The sequence below is a fragment of the Frankliniella occidentalis genome, unplaced genomic scaffold (genome assembly GCF_000697945.3).
Source record: "Frankliniella occidentalis isolate FOCC.00 unplaced genomic scaffold, Focc_3.1 Scaffold41, whole genome shotgun sequence".
Lineage (NCBI taxonomy): Eukaryota > Metazoa > Arthropoda > Insecta > Thysanoptera > Thripidae > Frankliniella > Frankliniella occidentalis.
Window position 1 is genome coordinate 608,548 of NW_026267171.1, and position 8,651 is coordinate 617,198.

Here is an 8,651-nt window from a genome sequence, read left to right on the forward strand (position 1 = left end):
CGAGGAGCGCATGTCGCCTTTGTATACTTTACCAAACATTTGAAATGTCTCTTCGACTTCCGAAACTAAGAAATAATAGCGGGAGACTGTGCGGAACCGGATGTGTCAGCTCCCAACCACTAAAACATGAGATAAAAAATAGATTCACAATTATTTTAGGTGCATAAATTGTTACTTTTACAAATGTATTTAAATTTCAATTTTTAAAATGATTTTCTTATTGCAAAAAATTCTATTTGAAGATTTTCCCAAAGAGATGTCGGCTAAGATTATTGACATACTGTTGTTGTGGTAGCTCTTTGTACACACAAGCAGACGACAAATCTGGAACCTAACATCTGCGAACTACACAAGAACACTCTTTGTGTTTCCCATCAAGTTACATTTTGCCCTCCTTGTTCCATTCCCAACAATTGTTTTTAAAAGCGCTGTCCAAATAAAGAGCCTGTCATGATGGCTCTTATGGGCTCACCAATTTTAAGAAACTTAACCAAGCTGTCATCACAAACTGCTGCTATCGGCGTTAAAGAAAGTTGCACAATTCGAACTTACGTAAGTAAAAATCGATTGAAGATTTACATATTCATTTCAATATTATAATAACGCGTCTGTCTGATAGTTTTTGTAAGAACTCCAGACGCTACTGGCATTTTCAATATATTAATATGTGTTTGAGTAGGGTCCTTTTACAGGCCTACTTCAATTTTCCACGTCCACTTCACAAGATGTTGACATGTCGCCTAAAGAGGGAAAGATGTGTGCCTGGCAGGTCCATTCCTATGGAGGCACTGAAGAACTCCAGCTATCCTGTTCAGTTCGCCAACCTGTTGTTACAAAGCCCGATGATGTTCTGGTTAATGTTGCTGCATCATCTGTCAATCCAATCGATGTCGCCATGATGAGTTGGTATCCGCATCATACAGAATCTACAATTGTATAAATTTGGAAAGCCGTCATTGTGCTTTTTAATTACAGATGGATATGGATCAACATTCCTTAATAAATTACGCCAGGCTTCATCATGTACCCCGAACGAAGCCAGTATAGAATTTCCTCTAACATTAGGACGTGACTTCTCTGGTCAAGTAATTGCTGTTGGGCATAATGTTAAGAATATTCGTCCTGGAGATGAAGTGTGGGGCGTTATTCACCCTGCAAACCAAGGGTGTCATGCACAACAAGTTGTCACAAGCCAAAGCAATGTGAGTACTAATTACTAACTTTGATTGTCTTTTGGTGGTTATTATCAACATATTTATATTAAGAGGCAAATTGTCTTTCTGCAGATTCGGACAAAACCTAAGTCTTTGAACATGGAGGAGGCAGCTTCTATCATGTATGCTGCAGTCACAGCCTGGTCTGCCTTACGAATTACGGGTGATTTACTTGTTACTGGGGCAAGAGGGAAAAGAATTCTAGTTCTTGGTGCATCTGGTGGAGTTGGATCAGTAGCTGTGCAAATGGCTAAAGCTTGGGGAGCTGAGGTAGTTTGACTTTGATCTGAACTTTGCCTTTGTGTTGTGTCCCTACAATGCTACCAAAAACTTTTTTGTAAACTTTCTGCTGAAGGTGGTGGGCACTTGTCGTACTGATGCTGTTCCACTAGTACAATCACTTGGAGCCCATTCTGTGATTGATTATGCTTTGCCTGACACCATTGACCGTTTGCGATCAGAAGGACAGTAAGTTCCAATTCATCCTCCCAAACCAAAAGGTACTGCACTGAATGACCAAATCTTTTCTTGTGTTGCAGGTTTGATATTGTACTTGATGCTGCTGGTTTAGGTGCTGATGCTGGTCAATATGCTGCATGTCTAAAGGAATGGTCAAATGCAAAATACATAACACTTCGAAGTCCTCTTCTGAAGAATTTTGATGAGCACGGATTGGTAACTGATTCTATCCTAATAGGTTCTGCTTAGTTGTAGTTGTAAATTTTCCCTAACTAATTCATGGACATTTTGTAGCTTCTGGGGGCTTTGAAGAGTGCAGCTGACCTTGTTCAGCCAAATATCACAAGTGGAGCACTTTCAAAAGGATCCTCTTTACGATGGGGTTTCTTTGTTCCATGTGATGCAGCTTTGGATGAAATACAGTTACTAGTTGAGGCCGGCAAGGTAGGAACACTATCTCTCAATCATTATGGTGTAAAATGTACTTCCAATATTTTTTTAAAAGAAAAATTACAAAGTTAAATCATCTACTCTTAGCAACATGTCAATGGCACAGGTCCACTAGTTTTTATTTCTAATTACTTGTTTTAACTTTCTTTACAGATAATTCCATGTATACAAAAAACCTACCCTTTCAAAGATCTACCCAAAGCTTATGAGCATGTACTAGGGGGCCATTTAAGGGGGAAAATTCTTATATCATTGCAAGCTAAATAGCTTCAGGAAATATTGTCAATAGCTCAGTCATTAGTGCCAGACTCATGTTATAAGAAATGATTTCATCATAAACTTCTTTTTTTGTGGATTGTCAATTAAAGAAAGTGAAAATAAAAAGCTTGATTCAAAGATGTATTTTTAATAATCCAATTAGTATCAAATTTATCAAATATGTATTTAGAGCTAATCTCTTGATCATAAACAAAATAAAAATAGTAGAAACATTAATAGAATGTTGATAATTATAAGTGTTCTAACAATCTTGAGAATAATTTGTACAGAGCTTAAAGAACTAAAGAGGCTTAATTTTACTAAGTCACAGCCGTTGTTCCTCCCTTACTGAATTCCCCAAAACTTAATTCAGTTCATTAGAAAATTAATATTTATAGCTACAGGAAACAAAAGTTTCTGGGATATTCTCCAATACCAAAAAGCAAAAAATCTTAGTTGGACCGAAGTTCATTAAGTATGGGTTGTACAGGTAGAAAACAGTGTAACAAGAAAAAATGGAAAACAAAAACCTGATTTAAACAGTAGACCTTCACGCTGATGATGAGGTAGAAGGCTGATTTTCAGCCTGTGATACAGGCTGATTTGGAAAGCGAAGAAATTCTGAAAGATGAGGACCATGTCGACCAAGTGGATCATTTGGGAAAAGAAGCATGTCTTGAACCCATGTAAACATCAGTAATCTAAGGGAAAAATAATTTTGAATAAACAGCAGAAGAGGAGTGTGTATGATGTAGAAAACTGTTATGGTGGTAAACATACCGCTTTTCTATTGTGTCTCGCCATGCTTCATTTTCCTCCAGAAGATCTCGGAAGTTGTCAGTAGAAACAACAACTCCACCTAACTCTGCAGCAGTTTGGACAATAAATCTGGAAAAAAAAAAATGGAACCCAAGGGATGGTTGCCAAAAATGTTGTAGCAACATTTGTAAAGCCCCAATGAGACGTCAGATCAGACAGGAAACATCCAAGGCAAACACCATGTTCATGACTCCATCCATTCAGTTTCTTCAAAACAACATTAATCTGCGCCATGAAAATGGCGATTTTCTGCTACTTCAGCAAAGACAACATGAGAACCTTTGACTATATGGAAACCAGGTTTAACTTCAGTTGTACTTTGCATGTAGCAGTTCCCTAAAACTACTCAACCATGTGTAGTATATAAGTGCTCAGATCCCCTTTACCTGTCATCGTATGAAGCAACTTTCTTTCCACTTTGTAGCGTCCTGCTGGGAGTAAAACTTAAAATTCCCTCTGTTTCAAGGTTATCTAGAATTTGCCTTTCTTCAGGGGAGACTTGGAATCGGCGGTATTTAGGAGCAAATGCATGAACTTTGTGACCTCTGTCCGTAAAGTATTTAATGCAAATTTGCAACCCAGGAACAGAAAATTTACCCCTTCCATGACTGCAAGAAATATAATAAATTACGCTTTTAACAATTAGTGAGCAGGGCATTAAATAGTTAAAAATTATAATATTTTTGAATGAATTAATAGATAAAAAAAAATCAGCTATTACCCCACAGCTACATTGCTGGCATCAATGACAATTGGACGTAATCCAGCCTTAGGTTCGCCAGAATTAGGATTCATTATGTTACCATCATACTCGTGTTTCTCTCCCTTCTTTTTATTGCCCTTTGATGGACTTTCCTTTGGTCTGGTTGGTGCACAATTTCCTGTTAAACTCCTCTTCTTCATAACTTGAGATTTTTTCAATTTCTTTTGCTGAATTTTTTTTAACCTAGATTGTTTATCTTCATAGAAATTAGATCTAGGATCAATTCTCCTATAGGAAGGTTTAAGTGGAATGAAATCTTCTGCAGATTCACGGGAAGTTGAAGCCACAAATACAGAGCCAGCAGGTATTTTGTTTTGATTAAAATTTTTCTTCTGCTTCCCTTTTTTCATATTTTTGACTTTTCCGACTTGTTTATTAGCTGTTGGTAACACTTCGCACACCAAAATGTCGTCATCACTATCATCAATCAAGACAGTATGGTTAAGATTTTTGTGATCATTCTGGACTTCTTTTTCAATGATTATTTCATCCAGGCTTTCTTCAGAAGAGCTGTCACCTGTTGAACTTTCACTTGAAGTTGAGGCTTGATTAGACACAGTTTTTGTAGAATGAGTGGCGGAATCAGTAATTTCAATTGGCACATCAGAATGAACACTTGACCAAACATCCTTATGGCACAAATCTTTGGTACTTTGAGTGTTTTGGTCAAGTGAGGTTTCAGAACCAACTGCTTTTACATTTTCAGCTGAACCAGAAGAACTTGAAATTTTATTGCCGATATTATTTGAATCAGAAGGGTTATCCTCAGACAGATCCAAAATTTCAACAGGCATCTTAGAAGTTGATGGTGTTGGGAGGATAGTTTGATCTCTTGTCAACACATGAGAATACAATGGTTTAGAATCTGATTTGCTATTGCTAGTATTTTTAAGCGCTGCCCCTATATTAAAAATTTAAATGATTGGAAATTTAAATAATTATTTGATTCTACCTGCAAAAAATATTTTAAATCAAGGATGGTACCTGAAGTGTTTGGTTGCAACAAGTTCTGTTCAATTACATTTCTTGAGACTTGGACCTTTGACAAAGATGTCTCTCTGCTAGTTGCCAGAGTGGGTGCACTAGGAAGTGTGTCAACAGTGATGTCAAGAATCAAAACTGATGAGTTAGATTCTTCTGGCAAAGAAGCTACTGCACTAGTGACATCTTCAGATAAATTTGGTTTCTTGACTAAAGAAGTTGAATGGATGTCTTCTGGGGATGTCCTTTTGAGTGTCCCCATCCTGTTAATTTGAAGTTGTAATGAATATATATGATGATGCATCAAATGAGATGATACTCAATGATTGATGAACTTACCTTTGGTTTTCTGATTCAGATGGAAGTCTAACAATACTCATATGATTAATTTTTCCTGGGGATGTTTCCTTAATTTCAAGAGGATCAGCTAATAATCTTGTGTCTGGTGGTTCCTCTGTATCATCTGAGTTAGGGGAGATAAATGAAGAAACCAATGTCTTCATTGAGTAAATTGATTGATTCTCAGATTCCTGATCACTCCCAGTATAATATGATACATGAGGGGAGGAAGCTGCACCAGTGAGACTTGCTATCCCATTAACTGATTGTTTTCCACTATCCATTTTAATTGAAGAAATAGATGAGATTGGGGAAAAGGATGGACGTTTGGGTGTTGACAAGCTGTTAACAAAATTAAATTGAAGAAATAGTCCAGGTATGCTTTAAATTTTTGCGGCATCAATTGCTCACCTTTTTCGTAAGCTCAAAGCCGAATGGGTTGGTGACAGAATACAAACTGAATCATCCCCATCAGACAGATCAATGGTTTTGTTTACATCAGAATCACCATTATGAGAAGGAGAGGAATCTTGAACACATTCTCGACATTGTTGTAACATTTCCTACAAAAGGATAATCATAAAATAAATCAGTAATAACTAAATAACTTATGTATTGATGTATAAATAAATGAAAGCTGTACCATAATTTTGACAGTTGATACATTTGGGCTAAACTTTTTGACAACTATCTCGCACAAACCATTAGGGTGAACCTGTGACTTTGCCACTGTGAATTGGGCCCTCTCTTGAATCAGTTTGTTGCGAATAATTCTCTGAAGAGAAGCCGCAATGCTGGGACGCAGGTACATTCCAGTGTGTAGCAAGCCTTTGTCCTCGTTGGAGCATTTTGACGTTGGACTAAAATTAACCATCATGAATAAATTCTAGGGCAGCCCTGTTTGGGAGAGAAAACTGTTTAAGAGCGTGTAGAGGAGAGGTTATGTATGGACCGTAAAAGTCTTTCCTAGTCATGACACCTACTGGAACTCAGTTCTAAAGTTTGCCAACTGAATAAAATTAAAAACGAATAGAAAGTTAGTCCATAAAAGAAATTCCTTAACAAACAACAACGATCAGAGGAGAAGGCAGATGGTTCAACCATGGAGTTTAGCTCAACACGTGAGTATTTTTTCTAACAGAGGTCATAAGGCAACAAAAGGAATGACGGGGGGAACTCACTCAGAAAACTCGATCTGCAATTTACATTTCCAAAGAATCTATAGCTAAAGTGTGCAATTTGTTCTTTCTGTTATTGTTTCGAAGCTACGCAATGTCACGCAATTTAGCAAGTTGATATCCAGTTCAATGTTGATACAGAAGTCATCTGTTTAGACAAGGCGCGTGTGCAATGCTGACCACCTCGAGGAAAAAAAATCATGTAAATTCAATAGCTTACAGTATTAAATTGAAATGAAAATCAAATCAATAATTTTATCATTTTTAGTTTTCTTTTAAAAAAAGCCGTTTCAAATTTAGTTTGAGACTAAAGAGGATGGTCTCGCTTTGTATTTTTTTCATGGAAGTTGTCTCCACTAGACTTTATGCAATTAACATTATTTGAATGATACATTTAAGGATCCTCTCAACAGGCAACAGGAGACGCAGGAGACGTCCCCTGGGTCACTGGATGTTGATGCAATTTTAAATTCTACACAGAGAATTTCTATTTAAGCTTGAAAACGCTGTTACTGACCTTTCGTGACACCATAGTGAATGAACGTGACAGTTAGTATACACTCAGGGATAAAGAACCTATTTATTTTCTTCTCACTGAAAAACGAATAATTTGTTAGAAATTATGGATTTTTTTGCTCCTGTTTCTATGCATAGAAATAAGTTTGAGGGGTTTGATGGAGGATGTCTGGTATCTATGGAAACGAAGTAACAGAGTGAATTTTAAGCGCACAGTGTACTTTGTTGCATTTATGACTCGTTATTCTGATACGAGTGACGGGCACCATCCAGAAAGTACGTCCGATTTTTGTAAGATTCGTTTAGCGAAAAATGGAAATGAGCGCCTGCGAGGCTCAAGGTAGGCCAGCCCGCAGAACACACATGCACTACATACGAGAAGTTGCCTACCCACCAGGCGCTCCGAGAGGTGGCACAGGCTGAACTTGGCAGTTTTGGAACAGCGAATCACGGACGTACTTTGTGGATGATCCCCAACACTGCTGCGCATTCACAGTTACACCAGGTAACGTTCCGTTAATTTATATCAGAAGTTTTGAGATTGAAACCGCGGAGTTTCTCCGTACCGTCATCTGGGGCTACTTCGGCCCACATTTGAACTTTGAGCCCCTGTGGAATTAAAACCAGGTGTCCCAGATAGGCCCAAGTCATCTCGTAGGGCCAGAGTAGAGCCCCAGCCCAGATGACTGTAAGATGATTTTTTTTTTTTTTAGAAAAAAGTGCGACTAGTATAGCGCTATTGGAACAAATGACGATTTCAATTGGCAAATCTTTTGTTGTGCGGTGCAACGGAGCGCACATAGCATTATAATAACGGATTCCATATAAATACGTGTCTACAAACATCTAATTTGTGCAAGTGCAGTTTTTGGCGGGGGAGAGGGGGGGGGGCTGTGAAGCTTTGATTGCCGTCACATGCTCCGTGTGACAAGGGCAGCAGAGCGCTTAGTGTCACAGCAATGCCACCATCCGGCCGTGCTGTGTTTCGGTCCAAGATAATTTGACTGTGGCGCACTGGGACTGGCGCACTGGCCAGGAGCCGCCTATATAAGCGGGCGGCCGCGAGCCCGGCGCACAAGCGTCCTGCAGCACACTCCCGCTCACCACCGCCATGAAGTCGTTCATCTGCGTCGCGCTGTGCCTGCTGGCCCTCGTGCAGGTCGGTCTTCCCCGCCGCCCCCTTGGCTTCAGGGGGCAAACTCGTCGCCGTCGTGCTCGTCGCGTTTGACGCGCCCCGTTTATTGATCAACCCTTGTGTGGCGGGCATTCCCTCGACGTTCCGACGCGCGGAGAATGACAACCTGATGACGCGTCTACTGTTTGTTGCCCATAGGTCTCACTGGGTCACAACTCGGAGGAGATCAAAGAGTGCGCAGACCAGTACCACATCAAAAAAGGTGAGTCGCAAACTCCGGCTTACACCCAGAAAAACCGTTTCTGTCGGAAAAATAAATTTTATTTACTGCAACGAAAATTTCGTGCCGGAAACCAGAGTCAAATTTTCGTTCAGATAAGGGGCCATCCATAAAGGACGGTCCGTTCGTTTTTGCCAAAAATGACCCCCCCTCCTCGCCCCTGTTTTGCCACTGTGAATTGGGCCCTCTCTTGAATCAGTTTGTTGCGAATAATTCTCTGAAGAGAAGCCGCAATGCTGGGACGCAGGTACATTCCAGT

General features: G+C 39.4%; 2 protein-coding genes across 3 annotated transcripts; one reads left to right on the forward strand and one right to left on the reverse strand.

Annotated features, from left to right (window-relative positions):
• The first annotated feature begins 276 nt into the window (after window positions 1–276).
• On the forward strand, window positions 277–2,519 carry LOC113203310 (reticulon-4-interacting protein 1 homolog, mitochondrial). The gene is made up of 8 exons (XM_026417921.2): window positions 277–552; window positions 680–902; window positions 976–1,202; window positions 1,287–1,484; window positions 1,570–1,682; window positions 1,754–1,889; window positions 1,968–2,117; window positions 2,277–2,519. Exons 1-8 carry the CDS (start codon window positions 451–453, stop codon window positions 2,388–2,390), a joined length of 1,263 nt encoding a protein of 420 aa, XP_026273706.1. The 5' UTR covers window positions 277–450; the 3' UTR covers window positions 2,391–2,519.
• LOC113203307 (NEDD4-binding protein 1) lies at window positions 2,510–6,626 on the reverse strand. Of its 2 annotated transcripts, XM_026417918.2 has the most exons (10): window positions 6,465–6,610; window positions 6,267–6,292; window positions 5,927–6,180; window positions 5,695–5,846; window positions 5,284–5,625; window positions 4,948–5,207; window positions 3,922–4,864; window positions 3,587–3,808; window positions 3,162–3,269; window positions 2,510–3,082 (listed from the first exon to the last, which is right to left on the reverse strand). In XM_026417918.2, exons 3-10 carry the CDS (start codon window positions 6,158–6,160, stop codon window positions 2,932–2,934), a joined length of 2,412 nt encoding a protein of 803 aa, XP_026273703.1. In that variant the 5' UTR covers window positions 6,161–6,180; window positions 6,267–6,292; window positions 6,465–6,610; the 3' UTR covers window positions 2,510–2,931. The 2 variants fall into 2 exon arrangements, with proteins under 2 accessions (XP_026273703.1, XP_026273702.1); XM_026417917.2 differs by lacking the exon at window positions 6,267–6,292 and having other exon boundaries at window positions 6,465–6,626.
• Window positions 6,627–8,651: the final 2,025 nt, after the last annotated feature.

Excerpts from the sequence above, each read along its gene's own strand:
- LOC113203310 (XM_026417921.2), top strand. The coding sequence starts at position 451 with ATGATGGCTCTTATGGGCTCACCAATTTTAAGAAACTTAACCAAGCTG. Across the intron at positions 1,203-1,286 it reads TTGTCACAAGCCAAAGCAAT|ATTCGGACAAAACCTAAGTC; the intron begins GTGAGTACTAAT and ends GTCTTTCTGCAG. Across the intron at positions 2,118-2,276 it reads TACTAGTTGAGGCCGGCAAG|ATAATTCCATGTATACAAAA; the intron begins GTAGGAACACTA and ends CTTTCTTTACAG.
- LOC113203307 (XM_026417917.2), bottom strand. The coding sequence starts at position 6,160 with ATGATGGTTAATTTTAGTCCAACGTCAAAATGCTCCAACGAGGACAAA. Across the intron at positions 3,809-3,921 it reads GCCAGCAATGTAGCTGTGGG|TCATGGAAGGGGTAAATTTT; the intron begins GTAATAGCTGAT and ends TATTTCTTGCAG. Across the intron at positions 3,270-3,586 it reads GTTGCTTCATACGATGACAG|ATTTATTGTCCAAACTGCTG; the intron begins GTAAAGGGGATC and ends TTTTTTTTCCAG.